This window comes from Prenolepis imparis, unplaced genomic scaffold, assembly GCF_030444845.1.
Source record: "Prenolepis imparis isolate NDT839.2.m4 unplaced genomic scaffold, iyPreImpa1.0 SCAF_8, whole genome shotgun sequence".
Lineage (NCBI taxonomy): Eukaryota > Metazoa > Arthropoda > Insecta > Hymenoptera > Formicidae > Prenolepis > Prenolepis imparis.
Genome location: NW_028141166.1, coordinates 14907251 through 14929130, shown reverse-complemented (window position 1 = coordinate 14929130; position 21880 = coordinate 14907251). Strand labels below are relative to the sequence as shown.

At 37.0% G+C, this 21880-nt stretch overlaps 1 protein-coding gene across 1 annotated transcript in view; it reads left to right on the top strand.

The window, feature by feature from the left end:
• LOC145939764 (rho GTPase-activating protein 20) overlaps positions 1-21880 on the top strand; it is a 224973-nt gene that overhangs the window by 39252 nt on the left and 163841 nt on the right. Inside the window, exons 2-5 of the mRNA XM_083044346.1 lie at positions 3156-3345; positions 3696-3880; positions 18779-18824; positions 20122-20294. Of these exons, the coding sequence (XP_082900472.1) occupies positions 3156-3345; positions 3696-3880; positions 18779-18824; positions 20122-20294 (594 nt within the window). The remainder of the gene's footprint in view (positions 1-3155; positions 3346-3695; positions 3881-18778; positions 18825-20121; positions 20295-21880) is intronic.

Genomic DNA, 21880 nt, shown 5'->3' with positions numbered 1-21880 from the left:
CTTATATAGCTAAAAGAAAATTTCGCGTCGAAAGTAAAAAAATTAAAAAAGTTGCATAAAAATATTGAAATATTATTTTTTAGATAGCAGCAAAAGAACATTAATAGTTAGAACATAATTACGCGCATAGATATTGTATGTGTCACGTAATATGAATGAGATAAAAATATAGTCGAAGAATATGTTGAAATTCACGCATATCAATAGTGGGATAAAATATCAAGTATATGTTATGCAATTAAACTGAATGGATTGCAAATCAGAGATAAGTGGATAAATATGTTTAGTCATATAAGAAAATGCATACTTAAATTTTTTTGCAAATGCGAAATCATATAACTACTATGATTCATCGTCATTATATCGTTTTAACGAGTCCAATGCTGTTGGGGTCACGGATGACTGACACTTTTGTCAGCGAGAATCTCATTAATGACTAACGATTATATACAGTATGTCTCAGAATTAGCAAACAATAATTTTAACAGCGGGTTTTTTTATTTTGCATAAATTGTTTTCTTAATGAAGTTTATGAAATTTGTTATTGTTATTCTTGAAGCATAATTCATGAAAATACATATTTTTTTTATAATTAAGATTGGCTAATAATTTTTGTCAAGAAGTAAAAAGAACCGTGCTGTTATACGATAATAGATTTCTATAGTAATAATAATTAGAGAATGATTTTATGACATAATATAATTAATAGATACTAATAACGTGTACAATTATTTCTTTTCTTCCAACATAATTATATAAACCTACGTGATATTCTTAGTGCGTCGAACATGTTGACGGTTGAGCCCTGAAAATATATATGTACGAGAATTAGGAGAATTAGAAAATTACGCTCAAGTCCGTTACAACGGCAGCTTGACAATGCTAATTAATACGGTTTTTTTTAATGGCGATTCGTTTCGCGTTATTATATTCATCTGTACTTAATTGAATTGAATTGAAAGAATGTGTGTCTATCTCCGTACATTCCTATCAAATCGGAGAAAAGTTCCAAATACCTGAATCGGCTGTGTTATATTAAAAGAGGGGAAAATGATCTCGGATAAACGGTATATTTAAATGTAAGCCTTATTCTTACTGCTGGATTCCATATCGTAATGATCGTATCATTGATCTTGGGATTCATTCGATCGTAACATATCATCTTCTTCCCTTTTCCCTCCTCTCCATTCATGGCACGAGCCGACGATTATATGAATGTATAAGAAAAACTTTTGTGTATCCAGTCTGAACAATGACGATTAGAAACTTGTCGGCAAACGATATACTCTGTATTGATATAAAGTACGATTCAATTGCATTGTCTGGGGTCTGTCGTGTTGGGGCAGCGACGGATAAATAATCATCAATCGATGGCATAAGGTTGTCTGTGAGATTGTAAACTGGGCAATGGGCAACACACACAAATATCGTGCGATTACATTTCTGTTTTTTGTCGTGTCGATTAAGACCTCCGCTCATTTAATTACGAGAACGGAAAAGATTACCATGGCTCATTATATAAGAATACTACAATGTATTAAATCCTTAGATTTCTAATGTCACTTACATTGCTTATAATCATTTTATAATCTCGTAAAATCTATACATTAGGATTGAAAATTTATCTGCTATCACAGATACCTGACAACATAAATTTCGAAGATATCCAATCTATAAATAGCTCTAAATAGCATTGTAAAGTAAAAGCCTAAGAAATAACAAAAATATACTGTAATTAATATTTTGCATAAATTAATTTTCAATCAATGATAATTTTTGAGAAACATTTTTTTCAATGCTAAAGAAATTTCATGAATTTTCTTTCTCTGAACATTTTTCTAGAAATATATCTTTTATGGTTTTTATCATTATTTTATACACAATATTTTTTTAAGTATTCTTTAAATTATAAAAAATTATTGATTTGAGCAAAGCGATAATTCTGCAAAGATAAACTTCGCATTTTTTTTATTTTAATCGAAGATACACCTATATACATACAATATGATTAAAGCAAAATGATTATCTATTTGAATAATGTAAAATGTATGTACATTTAAAGATACGTAAGAAAGAGTTTGTTTGCACTTTAATGGGCAATCAATTTTGACTGACAACTTCCTCATCCTCAGTCCATTAAATTGCGGGTTTACTGCAGATATGTAAGAAAACAACTGTACTTCCACCGCGCCTTTCACAAATGCCGGAATTTCTGAAGAATTCGCGCGAATTACGATCGTACAATTACCGTATTATACATATTTATATGCGATGCAATGAGCATTTGTATACGAGTCGAATCACGAGGGGCCACCGAAAGGTCGACGTACGATCTTTTGCCTGATGTAGATTTCTGGACCCTCAACATATATCTGATCCCCCTTCGCGCCGCTGCTCGCACCTTGTCGCGCGGACCGTAAATACCGCGCGCTTTAATTATGCGCTGTCTTCGCGTTCTTTACCATAGCGACCAAGATTTCGGGGATTAGCCAGTCGAGGCTACTGTGCAAAGTTATGCGATGTCCGTCCTGACATCCGACGCTTTTTATAAGGCGATCGTTCTCCCGTCCAGTCGCATAATTAGAACATTCCGAACTCTCTGTTGAATGAACCAGTCTTCTCCGTATAAAGAAAGTTCCACTAAATAGATTCTACAGCAAGTTTCTTGATGCATTTAACAGAATACACTTTTATTATTTTGACTGATTTCTATGGCGAGGATTAATGCTTCATTAATCCGTTTATTTTTCTCATTATTCTAATAATTAAAAATTTAACAAATGATGATTATTTAATATTATTTAAAATTATTTGATAAAGTATTATTATATACTATCTACATGTATATTTTTTGAACTCAAAATTGTTTAATATTTAATATGTAAAATGTGCTAACAGTGAAATAAGTTTAAAACTTTTGAAACATATCAAGATCTCATTCTCTCATTCAGGGAAGCAATCTAATTATATCAACATTTTTTAAATGCCTCTCCAACATTTTCGAAGTTTAATTCATAATTATTAGAATATATTTTTAAGATTCATTTCATTGCAAGAGCTCGTAATATAATAGCTTTTATATATAATATACATAAATAATACGCAAATTTTTGTTTATGAGTTTTATAAATTTTATTCTATTTTTATTGTTGCAGTTATCAGCCTCATCGCCCGGAGCTGTTTCTTCCGTGGTCGCTCCGATACTTCTGAAATATCGAGTATGCAGACCTCGATTGCTGCTTGCAGGCTCGAGGGCCGAGGTCGATCCCGCAGCCGATGTAGCCCTTTTACACGGCGAAGTGTTACTTATCGAGGACTTCGCCCGACAGTACGATGCGATTGGAGGTAATTAATCATTTTTGTTTTTGTATTTTATAAAAATTTTATATTTTTATTTTGATTATATGTATAGAACAAAAGATATATATAAGTTTTATTAAATCAAATGAACCGAAGACTTAAAAGAAAATCATCATTTATAATGTGAAATTTATATGAATTATAATTTTTGTAATTTTTGGAAGCTAAGAGACAAAATTTTATTTTATATTTCTATTGAAATCTTTTTATTCTTTTTTTACATAGTATCTTTTAACATCTTTTTATATACGACAAAAATTAATTTTTTTTAATGCAAGAAGAAAGTAATCGATTAAAGCCTTATCGGAACATATGGAAATGGTTTTGCTTGACAGATACAGATCGCAGGTACAGAGCCACGGAAAAGCTGTTACATGCGGAAGAAGAATATCACGAAACATTGTGCAGCGCCAAAGAATTGTACGCACGTCCGTTGGCACGAAGTTATCCTGAATTTCACGACGTTATCTTTCAACCCCTTGCAGATCTATCACGGGTCAGCGCGGAACACTGCCAAAGAGTAAGTCAATAACACAATTGTGCTACATCACAAATTCGATATATTGAATTCAAGGTTCAGGTTATACAAAGTCATAAGAGCTTTGATACGAAAATTAAATCATAAAATATATTCTGAAAGAATATAAAAAATAAATATAAATGCGGCATCTTCTCTATGATTCTATACGTTACTGAATATACGGTCTTATCGACGGGCTCTCTAAGCGAAAGGCACGTTGAGCAACTCAATGAAAGATGGCGACACGCAATCCGACTTTACACACCTGTTGCTTTACACCTGTTGATTCACACCTGTTGCTTTTATGTAAAACAGTTCGTCTTGCTCTCTGTCCGTCATAATTATAGTAGCGCGAGCTACTGTAACTTTTTCAAAAGAGAGAAATATAAGGTAATAAATAATGAATAATCGAAAGTAATCTCATAACTGCCATCATTTTGGTCGATTAATACAGATTAACTTCTTTCTATGATTTGCCTCTTCTTTTTTTTTCATTTGTCAAAGTCGATTTTTTATATACTTTAATATTAAATACTTTAGTAATTAAACTTTTTATTAAATTGAAATTTTGATAAAGCAACAGTTTCACGTAAAATAAAACGAGAATAATATAATATCTCATTGATAATATCTTATTATCTGAGATCTCAATATCGAAACCACAATCGAGAGAAAGTGCGCGAATCTGTATATAGCAACGAGAAAAACGGATACAATCTAATTGTCCTATTTAAAATAAAAATACCGAGAAATATGGTATTATAATTATAATTGAAATATAAATTATAGAGGAGAGATAACAAGTACATAGTTTAACATAATTAAAATAATAGTATATCTATTTAAATTATACTTTGGATCATTTGTCTTTAAATAACAGAACAGAACGATCTCGCTGTATGGATTCATAATTGTATTTATCATATTTTTTTTAGCAAACGTGATCATTAATAGAAACTGTTAATTAAGTTAAATTAGATAATATTAATATTTGTCATTTATTTAAAGTTGCAATGCGCGGATTAAAAAATTAATTGTAAATACAATGTTATTAAGATATTATTAATTATTCTAAAACATTGGAGTGTTTTTGGAAAACACGTCAGAAAATATAATAGTGGCTGGATACGAATGCGCTGATATAAGCAAATGCTGCGATCTCTGGCACGGCATGTACCAAGTCGCATTCAGCAGCAGCAACGGCAGCAGAATCCAGCCACGTGTGGACATGTTTTCTTTAGGGCTGACAATAAAGAGAGGATGTCTGTCCTTCGGATGTAAACACAAAGCCGCGCGGGGGTGGGAAGGAAAGGGGGCGAAGAGCCGGTTAACGAGTCAGGATGAGCGATGACGGTGGTTAGCACCCTCATAAATATTGACTTTTACAAGACGACGAGCGGCGGTACGGGCTTCGAATCGCGGCGACGTTATACTACCTCTGAGGCTGCGCCTCGCAAGCAACAGCCTCGTAAAGTGAAAAATGTTCGCGGCGCGGAGATCGTTGCGCGGGATTCGCGAGGCGAAATAACCGAGGGTGGAAACGCCCACCTTCTTTATTCTGTGCACTCAACATCGCGCGATCATCAATAACAAAGTTGCCGTGCGGCAAAAACGTCGCAAAAATCGGGCTCTCGTATTCTCGCTTTGCCATTCTCTCCCCTTTCCCTCTTTTCCCTCTAGCCCTTTCGTTCGCTCCCTCTCTCTTCTCGCGGTAAATCCTGTTCATGTTCGGGGATCCTGTATCGAGAGAGAGGTTATTGCGGCCCGTTGGATATTAATTGTAGCGACTTATGATCTCTCTTACGTTTATATTTCCTTTTTATCCCCACTGACCGGAGTGACGTTTTAAGCGGAGCGGCGACCGTAGACCTTCTCCGATGCGGTACGATTTACATTTTATTTTATTTTAATAAGCGCATTCAATGATTATCGGTTATTATTCGTCGTTGCCGGCAGCCGTAATTCGCGAAGATGATAATTTCGAGAAAAAAATCCCTGCGCGATGGGCAATATTACACTCGACCTTTGTTCGCAACGTGACTGGCCAACTTTTTTTTCGACGCGAACATCATGATTAAGACACATCTCCGCCGCAGATGCGACTTTTGCGGAACTCCTCTATAGGCTTCGTAATCAACAATTTCTCCAAGTTATATAGAATTGAGTCGTAAATATTAATAATAATAAAAATAATCGCGTAACAACAATAATAAAAAAATCCGTAGTTGCAAACATTAAAGATAAATCTTTATTAATACTTTCAGATTAACGTGTATTCTGATTAGTACGAATATGAATGAAACGGAATAATACAATTTGCCGCTTTGTTTTGTAAGAAATATTTATTTTTTAATTTATATAGAGACTGAGGGAGAGAAAAAGAAAATTATTTTCGGAGAAAGAAATTTTTACATTTAAAATTATTATACTTTATGTTAAACCAGTCAAATTCAGCACAAAGTTTCTTTTTTTTAAATCAAAGCAAAGCAGTAATATATCCAACAATTTATGACATTATCCAATCGGCGAATAACCATGACACTGCGATGCTTGTGTAATAAAGCGATACCATAACTCGATTGAACTTCGGAGAAGAACGCCAGTCCCGTACGGGCGAAACTGGTTTATCTCTCTGAAGGAAGTACACAAGCCGTGCCTTGTATTCCGCGTGAAGATTTACCGCAGAAACGTTTACCGAATTTTAGCGCCATAAAGGTGATGCGGGTTTCTCGGGGCGATACAAAAGCGCGCGTTGCGGCGTGGCGGACCGCAGGGTTAATTAGTGAAAACGCTCTCGGGATCGTTCTCGTCGTTCTCGAGGAGGAGGCGAGTATCACGACCGATCTTCCACATCTTGGTCGTGTACACGTCGCACGCTCTTTTTATTCGACTCCGTCCATTGCGCCTCCTCCTCCTATACGCTGCTGTAATTTCACTTTGGAGGCACCACGGAACCATCGAGGGGGCAATTAGAAGCAATCGCGCACCTGGAGACGTCTCTCCATCTCTTAACATCTTCTCCTCTTTCTCTCTCTCTTCCTTCATTCTTTTTTCCTCTCTACGGAAATAACAGAAGAGCGCGCTCTCTGCTTTATTTATCTCTTCAGCGGTTTCAAGAGAATTCTTCGAGAAGGTGGAACTGTTGACGAGACAACGTTCTTCCCATGTTGCTTCCTCGATCTTTCGTGATACTATATATCGAGATAAACTTTCGATGTAGAATTTTTCGAAATTGTTTTGTAAATTTTTCTTGCGGCGTTTATATACATATTCATTGTATATAATCAGAAAGAAAATAATTACTTTTATCTAAAATAATCTTCCTATTTATTGAACATATTTTATTAAAAAATTGATGCAAATTTTTATTAAGTTATATATATCTCGATAAAATTAACTTTTCTATAAATATGCAAATTTGTTCAATAATATTTATTACTGTAGTGTTAAAAGAGATATCTCAATAAAAAAAATTAAAACGATTTTTCTCGACAAATAGAAACAACTTGCGAGGCTTAAAAGAGATGATTTGCCAAAGGGAATCTTAATTAGAGTGGTTTAAAATTTCTCTTCGTTAGCACTTTGTCAAAGAAACTTCGAAATGAGTGGGCTTCTTTCGTCGTGTCCAGCATTCTTATTATTTTGACTGACGAGTTTAGAATTTTGAAGAAAGGCAGAAAGAAAGATTCAATGTGGCACTTTTCGTCTCGTGTTGCATCGTCGTAAATTATGTTTTTGCAACACGTGACGACGATAGTCGCGGTCGTCCGCGGTGATGCAACGGAGAGAAGCACGCGGCGGCTTCTGTACGCGATTGCACCTGCGATGCATTGCTGCATTTGCGCGAGAATGCGACGCGACCGCGAGGAAGAGACCAACGCCCTGCTGCGTCGTCCCTGTATTTTTGTCATCGCACGCGGGGTGATTACCTTATTTACCGCGGCGGCGGTAATTAATTCGCCTGGGAATCGTTATTTCAGGAAATTATGTGGTTGGGTGGAGATTAATTGCGGCGATTGCCGTGCGCGTTCCGCGTTGTGCCGCGTTTCGCACGTTCTATCTGCTCACATCGCATATCCGAACATACATGAGTCGATAATCTATTGAGCCTGAGTTAGTACCACATCAGTACTATTATTACAATTTTCGTATTAACCCTTTGAACTTTAAAATCGAGATCTCGATAACAACGTGGATGCTTAATGATGATATAAGCTTATTTTTAATCAGTTATTTCTCTCTTACACAGTTGAAAAATTTGTGTTAAATTTAACAAATATCATCTGTCCCAAACGGTCCACAGAAATTTTTGTGTTAATTTAACATAATACGGATATGTTAAATGGTGACACGAATATTGTGTTAATATTTTAACATAAAATAAATGCAAACTTCAAATAAACTTAAAATAAATTTTGTGTAAAATTAACATAGTTTTAATGTAAAAATTAACTAAAAAATTTGTTAATTTTACATTTTATCACCCCCACTTATATTATAAAGTAAAATTAACATTTTTTCCCTGTAAATTTTAACAGATAAATCTTGTCACTAATAATACGGAACATATTTATTGTGTAAAATTAAAAATAGATATACATTGTGTTATTTTTACACTTTTTTTTAGTTGTTTTAATAATTTAACATTTGAGTCCAATTAACATAACCGCAATATGTTAAATTAACACATGAATGTGTTAAATATTTAACACAAAAATTTTAACGGGGACCGTTTTTAACAAGAAAACACAAATTTTCAAACTGTGTATGATGCTGGCAGATAAAAATAGCTTTTTCAAATTGTACAAGTTAATTTTCTTCCTCGGAATGAGATAATATTAAATCTCTCTTTTTCTCTTTATCAATTTGTTGAAAAAAAATTCTTTAAATGTTTTAAGAAGATGGTTAATGATTTAAGATGCGCATGATTAATGACTATTATTTGACGAAACAAATTGCGTGTAAGAATCGTTAAAAACTTAACTGATGGCGCATGCCTCGTCGTGGAAAGCTGGTGAAACCGAACATAAAAGTTCAGGAAAATAATTCGACGAACGGACGAAAAATTCGCGCGTTACATCGTCGCGTCAGTCGGGTCGGTTGAAGGTGGACGAGCATCGCACCTGTAGGGCAATGCCTTCTCGTCGGTGTCGGGACGCGCGAGAATGTGAAAGCTGCACCTGAAACCGGCGGGTTTTGCGCCGAGCGCGATGACGCGTTTTGTGCGGATCGCTCTTTTTACGGCCCGTTGTCAGAAGATTGCGGTGAGAGTCGTCCCGGTCGACAGATTCGCGTGTTTCGGGAATCGTACACGAAGGCGAGGCTCGAGCGTTCCAATCTGCTGATCAATCTCACCTGAATCTTGATCCACCGATTTGTTTGAGAGCACTCCGTTTCTTTCACGGTAGGGAATCAACTCACTTTTGTTTTTTCGAGTACGAATGAATTAACGGGTATATTTCTTGTCAACGCCGTCACGTTGAATGACCGAATTTATTTCGACTCGTTCGTGGACTTTATCGTATTTTAGATCTTAATTAGAGCACGTAGTCCTCGGTATTTGTTGAAGATCGGTGAAATCTTTATCGATCTAAGCATTTATTCCATCATTGAAATTTGGCACACATACGTTTGCGTCAATATAAATTTTAAGATCATTGGAAGTAACTTGTCTTCTCTCTCTCATTGTTCTCTCAGTCTCTATCATTATTTTCTCAGCATAACTCGAATATTTCAATTCATGAAATTATAATGGAAGATTGTAAAAGCAAAAAGTATCATATGTGCTCCAATCAAATTGATATTTATGAGAAGTGATATTTGATAGTGGTGTTTATCTCGTAAAATTATAAAGTACCTATAATAATCGCCGGAATACGCGCAATACTCATTTTCGATTTCGAGAAATTGAGTAGACTGTGAGTTATAAACAGGCGCAATTTTATTCGCATTAAGGCGACACTTATTGCAACCGGTTCCGTTTTTTTTGCGCGTTTCCGTTTGTGATAAAAAAAAAAGAGAATATGGCGAAGTGGAAAGTGGAGCAACTATATGGCTGCGCGAGAGAGGACGCGAGAGGAAAAAAGGATCGGACATGCTTTAAGAAAGTGGATGATCGTCATCGTTGGCGTTCATCGGGAAAGTGGACAGGGATACCGGATCGTCCGGGAATGGTTTCGATTTCATCGTCAAGGGTCTCGCATAGCTAAAAGGGAAAAGGTGAAGTAGATATTTCGTGGAATTCAATTTCTATTTGCTCAGAGTGACAGACTCTTGACAACAATCTCTTTAGCTCTAAACTCGACAACTTTTACGAAATTTTTGTATATTTTGCAAAATACATTATTTCATATTTTTAAATATTTAAAAAATTATATTCACATATCTCTTTCTTTTTTCCGATCTTTATCATAATTATTTCCTATTTTATGAACAGTATGTATTAAAAATATTTTATCAAAAATATAGATTTACATCATGTAAAAATAAATATAAATTTATGCATATAATAAATTAATAAACATAAATTAATGCGTATTAAACAGTAATAGAAAGAAATTCTCCGATGATATTCTCGTTTATCATTCTCGCTGTCATTTTTGTCGTGCCTCGCCAATACGAGGTTAATGATACAATTGCTAATAATTAACGTAGATTGGAAGAAGCACGTTCTAACAGACCGTCGTCTCTTTATTTATTGGCAACGGCACGCGTTGGTTAGCCAGACAGATCGTAAAGATGCTGTCAAGTTGTACCGCACCGTGGAAATTACGAACGCTTAATATGAATATACAATGATCTCCTTACTATTAATTTCTCGGTTTCTCGTGAGTTGCAAGCTTGTAAAGATCATCCATGCGGGAGTATACATCACGTCAGTCGCGTCAAAGAAGGTAGAAAATTTAATAACGCGGCCCTTTAGCTCCGTTCATTCTGTTGGTCTTTGCGCCGACAAAGAAATTCCATCGTTAGATTATGTGTATCATGATATGGGTCTGCGTGAGCTTTTAGTGCGGGAATATAAGGAAACGACTAGGGGAGTATAACCGGAGAAAGAAAAAGAACCTCGGACAAGAAATATAAAAAAAAATTTGTCGCTCCGGTAGAGAGGGCTTAATCGCACCTTGGAGCCGCGCCTTTTAGCGACGACATTTATTTTTAACGCGCCTTCATCACCGAGGATGAGGTTGGAGAGCTAACGGAGAATACTCGGCGACAATATCGAAAAAATGATAAATGTCCCTTATTCGACGACTTGTCCATGTCCGATTGCTAATGGGACCATTCTTATCATTTCTGCCGAGTCGCTAAAATTTCTTTTTAATTTTTTTATATAGCGCAAAACCTTGGAGGATGAAAAATGAGTTATTTTATATTCTTCATTCTTCTTAGAAACTATTAGTCGGGTTCGAAGAGAAGAAAAGTAGGAAATTATTTTTTCACGGATTCTCTTACATAAAGTTAAGTTATTTAATTGACTGTCAGATATAATTCTTAGCAGTTACATAAACGAGTAAATTATACAACGAAATTTTTGAATATTATATTGATAACAAAATACATATTTCATCAAGATTCTAATATCTCGAGAGAGGATTATTCGCGAAATTTTCTTCAAATCATATAATGAGTATTTCGTTGCAATCTTAGCATTCTAGGATCGCAAAGCGAAGCACAGTTTGCACAGTACGGACTGAATCGCGTTTCATGAAGATACAAAGAGCCGCGTTGGCGATATTCCACAGCGAGTAAGTTACAGTTAGTCCAATATAGACACTTGCTCTTTCACACATTGCACGTTCCGTTCGAAGCGAACGAAAGCTACTTTCGTAGCTTTAAAGCTCTCTTACCGCGCAAAGATCACGAGAGGAATTAGAATTCTCATGAGAGGCACGGCACTACGTAATGGCCCTACGTGGTCGAATAATTTATAAGGCGAGAGATTACTCGCCACGCGCGCGCGACTAATCGCCTGAACATATGCATGCGCGGGATGATGCAACTTTACACGTAATCTTGATTTCTCCTGCACTCGTCAGTGAGATCATAGGGATAGAAAGCTCTCTGTCGCTGTTCTAAATTTTAACAAAATTTTATTTTAAAGATATTTAATTATATAGAATTAATTTATATATTCTTATTCTATCTCCCCTCCCCCTACTCTCTCTCTCTCTCTCTCTTTCTCTTTTTCTCTGCGTTTATTTTTAAATGCCAGTTTTATTAATGACACGGTTTAAGAATATCATTTATCTAATAATAATCTAAATGTAGACTGATTTTCTTTACTGATCTATTTTTTACGCTCGAGGCCCTACATTAGCGAAATTCAAACGCTGACTGAATGCTGATCGAGCAGACAGAATATGTCTGGTCGATTCTGCGCGCATTAATCAAATTCGCGATCTCTCGACGAACGCCCTAGGAAATTGCGATCAAACGTTCTCACCGGCGCGGCGTGCTTTAATCCGAGACAGGAGAAAGTGCGTTTCGTGGTATACAGACGCTCACGTATTTCGTGTGTGCGAGAGAAGACGGAGGAGAAAAAGAGAGGTGCAAGTCTCTCTCCTCCTTCGATCTGAACCAAGTCGACAACCTCACTAAAGATTACTCTCATGACATATTGCAGCGCCCTACGACAAGACCACCACTGACTCTTCTCCGGACGCGACACTCTAGCATTCTTTCTATATGTCTAAAGAATAGATTTTATAAATCCGCATCAAAAAGATTTACGGTCGCCCTATGGGATACAATAGAACTCCATTATGCAAAAATTCGTATATCCGAATCGTAAATTCGAGACTAAAAATTTTATTAAACGAAATACGGCGATAAAAAAGATCTTCCTTGAATCTATAAATCTTTGCTTTCTCAGAAATTTCTCCGTATCGATGTTTCTGTATATTATAATATATTGACGTATCATTATTCTCATAAATTATTGTGAGAGTTTTACGTATAGATCTGTTTCTCTAATATATCCGTTTTATGGATCTTGCATTTTCATTTCCAGACGTTTTGCCATACGCAGGGATTTCTCGATATACGAGTTCGATAAAAAACTCATATGGCCGCTACAAAGTAGCCCAATGCGTTTAATAATCTCTGGCAATATGGATGGCATCGGTTTGCACACGCCCATGTTTCCATTGTACGTGCTCGAACATTGCGCTCGCGATAATCCTTTGCAGAATTCGCATTCACATTGGCGGCGAAATGATGTTTCCAAAAGGTGACAAAAATACAAAAATGGATTTTACGCGAGCAATCTCGACAATATAATTTTTAACATTCTATCTATTATTCCTGTATATAAGTTGTCATTTTGAGAAATAACTTTCGAGGAAAAGAAGAAAAGAATCCGCAAAGTTTAAAAGAAAATTAAAATTAAGTTAAATCAGATTATTTATTACTATTGTTTTATAAGACTAAAAAAATTAGACAATTGTTGAGAATAATTGCAAAGTTATTGAAAAAAAATAACACGAAAGAATGTAGAGAGAATACGCTTCTCTCAATTCACCTCTGTTACTCATTTTATGATTCTAATTTATTCTCTACGAGTGGCTTTGCCTCTTGCATAGCGAATTCAAGAAGTGCCGCGTGTACTCTGATGCTACATTATTTCCGCCGCCCATGTCGTGTTGCATTCCGGGTACGTACGTCACGCGCGCATCATCGTTCGCGTTTTCTCCCGTTGCTTTCCGCATCGCGGCTCGTTCTTCCCGACAGACTCCGCCGGGCGGAGAAGGGCGACTCCTCGATCGGGAGATCGAGCGAGGCGGCCTTACAACATTATTAAAGCGCAAGTAAAAGCAGCCGATCGGTCGTGCAGAAAGGGACGGGCGACGCGACTGACGGTCGGAGAGAGAAAGGAAGGAAGATACAGTTTCTTTCTTTTTTTTTTATTTTTTTTTTTTTTTTTATATACGAGATACGCGAATCTACTTTCTCCGGTACGGCGAACGGCATCGAATGTCGCTCATTGTCAGAGTCGTTGTTTAATTCGGCAGTGGAGCGGTTTAAGAAGGCGCACATCCGGTCGCGCGTGAGTCTGCCGCAGTCTGGGTCATGAATTCGAGAGAATTGACGGGCCACGTGCGATGAGAAATGCGGTGCGAGAAATCGAGTGCGTTTGTCTTTCGCAACACTAATAAATAATATCGAGTTATCATAATGATAAAATTAGTAGTTATATTGTAGAATTATTAACAAATATACATTTTTATGACAATTGTGGAAAGATTATCAAGTATTCTGACTTTTCCTCTATCTTAATAATTTTTAGTTATATTTATATTCGTATTAAATGTCTTGATAAACTTGATACCATGAAATTACGATGTCGTATTGTTCGGCCAATGACCACATTTGATTGGGACATTTAATATTATAATAACACGTGTAGGGAGAGAGGAGTGGGAGGAATCGACAACTTATTCTATCGGCAGGCAGCGACAATTAAAAATGATCGAATTGACCCAATTACGCGTTACTCTTCATCATCATGTCATAAAAACGGTCGGGAAGGAGTTGTCGTTTTGTGACGACTTATATGGTATTTAATTAATTTACTCCGGTGGCATCGGGGCGAAAAACGCAATTAACGTAAATAAAACGCGAAAGAATATTTAGTTGACATAGATCGATGTACAGACAAGTACGTCATCCGATCTCGTTTATCGTACGTCAATCTCGCGGGAAAAAAGAAGAGAGAGGATAGAAAAAAAACGAATCGAATGACCATCTCGGCGACTATAAAATAATAATGGGATAAACGCCTACGCGCATAGAGTAGACACCTAATAACGCGTGGAATATTCGACCTGCTTTTTTTGGACACGCCCTCCGTTCGTCGTCGTCGTCGTCGTCGTCGTCGTCGTCCTAGATGGGCAGTAGGGCCGAAGGGACGCGTATGCACGTGCGATGTATAATTAAAACCGCCTCCGAGGAATGCATCTGCGTATTCGCGCGACCGGAGTGAGGCAGCACGAGCGAAAAATTGGCCGCGACGTCCGTTCAGTCCGTTGTAATATCCATGCTGACCGAGATTATCGATAATCGAACGTCCATCAGAGGATAGTTAGAGCCCGCGAGACGTTGCGACTGTATCGCCTTTGCTTGCTCATCGTACAAGGTGTGCCATGCTTCTTCACGATCTACATTTCGTGAGGTACTTAAATTTTTTAAAGTCAGTTTACATCACACACAAACATATCGTTAAATTGTCGTTTTTATTTTTCAAGAGGTCGAAGAGAAAAATCGACTTTCAAATCTGTTTGACATTTCATCGTTACAAGTTGCGGATTATTGTGATATTCCATGCATATCTCGCGGCCGAATTAATCGCGTAGCGAAATCACACATGTGAACAAGTTTTTCATCAGGAGTTTATTCAATTTATTGTATATATAAAATATCGCGAATTAATTACATATAATTTTTTAATTAATATAATAATATATATGTATATTTCACAGTCAATTAACTTGATGTCTAATCATTAGATGCTCCTATAATGTATTTATATATTTTGTATTTAATTTAATTTTTAAAATCGTTGCGATTGCACGTAATACGGTCCTGTCTAATCTTAATTATTTTATCAATTATTTTTCTGTTTTATACACAAAAAGAAATTTTTTTAAAATTTATCCTGAAAATCATGGTAATCGTGGGACAATATGGTAAGGAAAGAATTTTATGAGAATTTCTCTGATTAATATTTATCACAATAAAAAATAATGATATCTATCATAATAAAATATAAAATATGTTGATTAATTTTATTTAAAGTATAGTAAAATTTACTAAAAGTATGGTATTACTCAAATATATTTTTAAAATTCGTTCCATACCATATTGTCCCACGATTACCATGATTTTCAGGGTAAATTAAATAAGAGAAAATTCTCTCTATGTATATTCGTGTGACCGCGATGAAAGCGAAAGATGATTCCCGTACAATATATATATAAAATTTATTTGGTCGTTGGAGACAGATACTTCCTCTGCTCTCGACAGCCTCGAAAACGAATAGAACACCCTGTACCCATCCTCGTAGTCAGTACGTATAATGTGATGCATAAATGCATGGAGGCACATAGTGCGTGCGCGTTTAACATAGATACGTATCTGACAATAAGAAACGCATCGACACGCCGACGCATCGCATCGTGACGACCGGGAACGACGTGACGATGCAACGCACGTAACGTTGCTTCTACACATGTGTCGGCTTTTTCATTTCACGCCGGGTATCATCTCTTTTTCTCTCTCAATCTCTTGGCTCCGAGTCGAGTGACTTATCGATACGTAACGTGTGATATTCACGGTCGAGACGGCACGATAAGAATTCGTTGCATAGAATGCGACATCTCTCGCTCACTGAAAGCTTTCCTATAATAAACATTTTAATGTACTCTATCGAGTCTCATTCTATTGATGCATCATTCAGGCAATGTAAATATATAATTGCAATTTTCTCTTATATTTGTAGACAATTTATAAGATTTTTTAAATTATTTTTTACATAAATATATAAGTAGCCACTATATAAAGCCATTATTCAGGATTGAAAAAAATTTACAATTACATAACATATATATTACATATATAAAAATGATCTAAACATATCAAGCGTATGATCGATGTACGTATATGATGATAAAATTATTAATTATTACAAACTAGACAAAAAATTACTGGAGAATTTTAACGAGAATTTTAATTTTAAAATTATACATCTGAAAAAAAATCGAATTTTTTTAAAAGAAAGATTTTCTCTTTAGAAATTACTTTATCCGACGTGCCTTATCGCTTGTTATATGTTGGATAGAAGGGTTCAACATGTCGTCGTTCAACATGTCGTTCTTCTAATCCCAGGTTCGGATAAGAATAGGTCGTCGACCTATCGTAGCTAAGTCAATTTCGATGTTTTCTAATCCGACGTTCAATTTATCTTTTAATTAATCTAATGATTAATTTATCACGCGCGTACACGAAGTAACTTTGCATCGTTACATCCTTTTATATTTGAAGTTTATGCAATAATTTCAAATTAAAGTAAAATTAATTTATTATTTATTATTTATTATTTATTATAAATTAATTTATTATTTATTATCGCAAGGCCCCCGCGTTTTATGCATTTTAAGATAAAAATACACGAGTTTATTTGATAGAGAATCGAAAGTCATCAATAAACCTGAGGTATTTTCAGCGATGAGAGACACTCTCTCGTCTTTCTCATATTTTCTCTACTTTTATTCTCAGTCTGCATTGTATGCGACCGAGAATGCGGCGCAGCTCTCCGATCCTTTGAAATTTTGAAGTGCACTCGGGAGATCGGCGTACAATTTATCGCGATAATTGTTGCCTGGCCGCTACGTTAAAGCCAGGAGAGCTCTGCTTTTCTGCGATAGCACACATAAGACGTAGCAATTAAACCGGAACAAATTGGTTGTTAGGAATTGAGCTCTCTCTCTTGTACGCGGCTCGCAGCAGCAGCGGCTGCAGTTTTATTGTGATTACACGGTATCTCCGATAGATATGTATTCGTAGCTCGGAGGCAAGCTGATTGACTCTCGTCGATAATTTCCATTCGCCTGCGTGGCCTGGAAGACCTTGCCGTCAAAGGACCTTGAGAGCGCTGCATCCCGTCCATCACTCTCTTTTGCGTATATCCACATGCATATATGTATATACACGCCTTGGACAAAACTACGAATTCATTCTCCGCGTGCGCGCGCGGCGCTTCTTGCTCCAAAACCGTGTAATACAATTTCATGAAGCGCGGCACGTTTATTACGGCGAAATTAATTACTACGTGCCAGATGTATCGCGCCATTCTTTCCGCGCGCGGACCGGTTTATTTCCATTTCATTATCGTCCAAGTCACGCATCCGCGGCATCGAAAGATCGTCCCGAATCAAGTCTCCCTTTGTCTCTACAATTGTATATCGTAAGATGATTATTGTTAAGGAACGACTTATGTGCGAATGCGGACCGCGTGAAATTTACATTACCGGCTTCGCTGCCTACTGTAAACGTTATCGAGGAAGCTTTTGTGGATAGAGGAGAACTTAAGGATTATACCGAGCTCATTCATATCGAATCTCGTTCGTTGGACGATGTCCTGATTGGATATAATGCTGCGTCATAGTAGTCAGTGGATAAATATGCGCTTCTCTCGAGGACATGCTCTGGCCTCGTTTAAAGTTCTTTGACCTTGTCATCGGGCTACAAATGTACTTGATGATCGGTCAGAATGCTTGAAGAGCGCGATATCAGCGGGATAACTATTTTCGTTCCTAATCATTACGAAGCTTATCGAGCTCGTTAATAAAACGTGAGATGGAGAGTTAATCAAAAATTATTTTTGATGCAATATAAAAAGGGATGCATGATAAAAACTCATTTTATTAAGTGTAACATTAAAATATTTTTTATATTCTTTATCTTCTCGACAAAAATATTACGTGAATAAAATATGTTAATTGAGATTAAAATTATATTTGTAGCAGGTCTCATTAATATATTTAATTAATTGATCTTTCGCATATATGATTAATTATGCAAGGTTAACATTTCGCGTATTCTTATAAATAATCATAGTAACAATGGTAGTTATTGAATTGTCGATACAAGCGCGCAAAAGTACAATACTCTTACAGTAACGTGAGATAAAATGATAAGCAGTGGAAATGACAGATTGAAAATAATAATAATAATAATAAAATCGGAAGAAAACGACGATTATATCGCCTTGAATTCAAGTCACTTTTCTCGTACATTATACAATACATGATTCTCATGCTTAATCTTTTCTCTCCCCGTATTGTTGATCATTGTATTTTAAAAGCTAATTCTAACGTGCATCCTTTTGTTTCCTTTCAGATCCGTGGCACACTTGAGAATTGGGACGGCGGTTCCTTCAAACCGAGTGAGTACACTATGTATATATGTATGTATATATATTATATATATATGGGAATTTGATAACTATGTGTGCGCGCGATTATCGATTACGATGCCAAGCGATCTTAACGAGTTTATTATGCCCCACGAGAGAGTGGTCGAAGCAAGTGGTCTTCGGTTCTCTGCATATCTTAGGAAACTGGTAAAGTGGAACTCTTATCAAGGCAACCGTGCCTTCTCTCTCCTCCGATAATCTTGCGCACATCTCGTCCTTTCGCGCGCGTTTTCTCTTTTATTATTTTTTTTTTTCACATTTTCTGATAAAACGTACGTGATAAACGGTGGGAGCGATCGCCAGACTCGATTACGCCGTGCTTAAAAAGACACGCTAATTAAGCAGTTTCTTCCGATCGATCGAGATTTGCCATATGCTTTATGCATTTGCGAATCGGACTCGTTCCCGACGCTGTATCTGGAGCTCTCGCCGCTATGCACTTTTCATCTCGCGATGCCGCTATTACCGTGAAATGACTATCACTGGCCATTTCGAATTTACATTAATAAGATCGCCGGTCTTTTATCGTACGGGACTGCGACGATGTCGATCGTAAATCGGCACCACGACCGTACGTACGTGCATGCACTGCGGGAAATTTATTCGCGTTATATCAGCGTTCGCGGCGTTATCTCGAGAACACGATACCGTGCGCAGCTTTTCTTTCGTTCGTAATTCACTATCACACGCTTTTTACACGCGGTTCTTTTGAGATGTCAATTCCTAGCGCGACAGGGAGGCAGAGGAGGAGAGGGCTCGAACTACCGTAAATTCGCAATGCAATTCGCGTTGAATCCGCGAATTACACGGTTCAGTCCGTATTTCACGACGCGGGAGACAGAATGCGCGGGGTACAAAAATGTTAAATCTAAAAGATAAATCATTTTCCGGTGCGAGAAAAAACACAGGAAAGGTATTCTCGCGGATGAGGAGCGGAGCGAAATAGAGAAGCGCGTGTTAATAATTCCAGTTCCATATTAATTTCCCTTTCGTCACATTTTATCGCATTACACGCGACGATTCAGCATTCTATTTTATTTTCTAATACTTGCGTTTACTACATACGAAGTTCGTGTTCACGCGTGTGTAGAACGGTGCCATTAATTACTTGAGGAGAGCATAAAACCTACCGCGGTATATAATACGACAAGCGCAATTATTTTATGACCGGGGAAAGATAATCTCGTATAATTTAATAATGGAATTCTCTGTGCTTTTTACGCGGACACGGACAAATTTTAATTACGACGATGTACGCCGTCAACAGGTGACTTATTTCCCGGTTCGTTTTGGAACTCTTACTGGGAATACTTGGAGAGATACAGCGAGGCTAGGAGAACCCTGGACGAGCTGAGAGCGACCGAGGACCCTCTGCTGCACTTTCTCAATCTTAGACAGGCGGCCGCGAGACACTCGCCCTCGTCCTTACTTCTCCTACCGGTGAGTCATTAATAACTAAATTACCGATACAACATTTTGGTGTTGACAAAATTATAATGTCCGACGATCCTCGAATTAATTGCCATTGATAAAAAAGAAACATTGATAAATGAGAACATAAGATCATCGTGTTACTGAAATATTGCGGCAACCTTCGCAGATACGACTTTCAATGTCGATCCTTTTTTAAATATAAATTGAGATCTTTTTGGAAATCATATTATTCAACGTTTGGTTTGCATTTATAAAGTAAGATTTAAACTCGGATGTTATATGAGTTTGTAGTGTTCAACTTGACTTTTGATCGATACCAAACGTGTTGTAATATACGCCTAAGAGCAATGCTTGAAGCAAAAATTTGGCTTTATAAATATCAATTGCGCCATTGCGCGCATCGCTTTCGATAGTTTCAATCTCTCGACTGTCGCGCGATTAAGGTATGCGCCACAGAAAATATGCGTAAAGATCGGGGGGGATCGATTAAGAATAGTGAAATGAATCCCGAGAGAAAGAAAAAGAGAAAAGTGGAATTCTTCCTCTCTCAAGGGAAAATACATTCCCTAATTAATCGCGTTGTCATTAAGCTTAATTACGTTAATTCGTTCCGCGAGTCTTTTAAACGCGCCGGAATACCGGACTTCTCTCTCCATCTCTTGGAGGGGGGGAGACTCTTCTTAAATTACACCCGACCGAATTTTACGAACCGGTCGAATTGTTCAGAGTGCGATCGAGTAGCTCTTTACTCGTGAGTAAAAGCTACCGCGTGTTTCGTTTTCTCGCTCCTGCATCCATTTGATTCTCCAGTGAAAGTCTTATCTCGCCGTTGACGCAACGATACGCGAGAGGAACATCTTCGCTTAACCTTTCGATTCAAACCTTTATCCTCGCAACGAACGCGGATGAATCTCCCTCGATTAATTATTATCGATTGATTCACAAAACAATTATTTTTTTGCAAACAAAGATATCAGGTATGACGAATGCAAGGATCGATTTAAAGTTAGTCAAAGATATATCGAAACCGGTTGATCTGCTAGAAAAAAAATATTCTATATACATATACACGATTATACGAAGAAGTAAACGCACTGTCTATTCATCTAGATGCCTCGAAGCCGATCGAAAGCGCGCGATTTGAGTTAATTCTACCAACATAGACGATTGATTGTAAAATAAAAAGAAATTCTTCTCGCTTATCGAAGAACGCAACGCGTATGTTAGATGAGCTATGTGACAGCTTATAACGGATGTAATGATCGGAGGCGCGGAACGCGCGATGGAATCGCGCGATGACTGCTGTAACACCCTTTGAAATATACACTCGGAGCTTGTAAGCCACGCAAAGATATGCGCGGGAGGGAAAGATAGAAGAGGAGGGTAAAAATCTGCGCGCATCTAATGCGTGCTCGACGTTGATAAGTGTCCGCAAATAGGGTTTCGCTATTGGGCATATAGTTATCTAAATTTGAAATCCAGAAACTGCACAAGCACTGCCCTTATCCCGCCAGCAGGGCTTTTAATTACCTTCGTAATGAAGTTTCGCAATTATTGATAATACAACATATATACCGCGGCTCGCAATTATC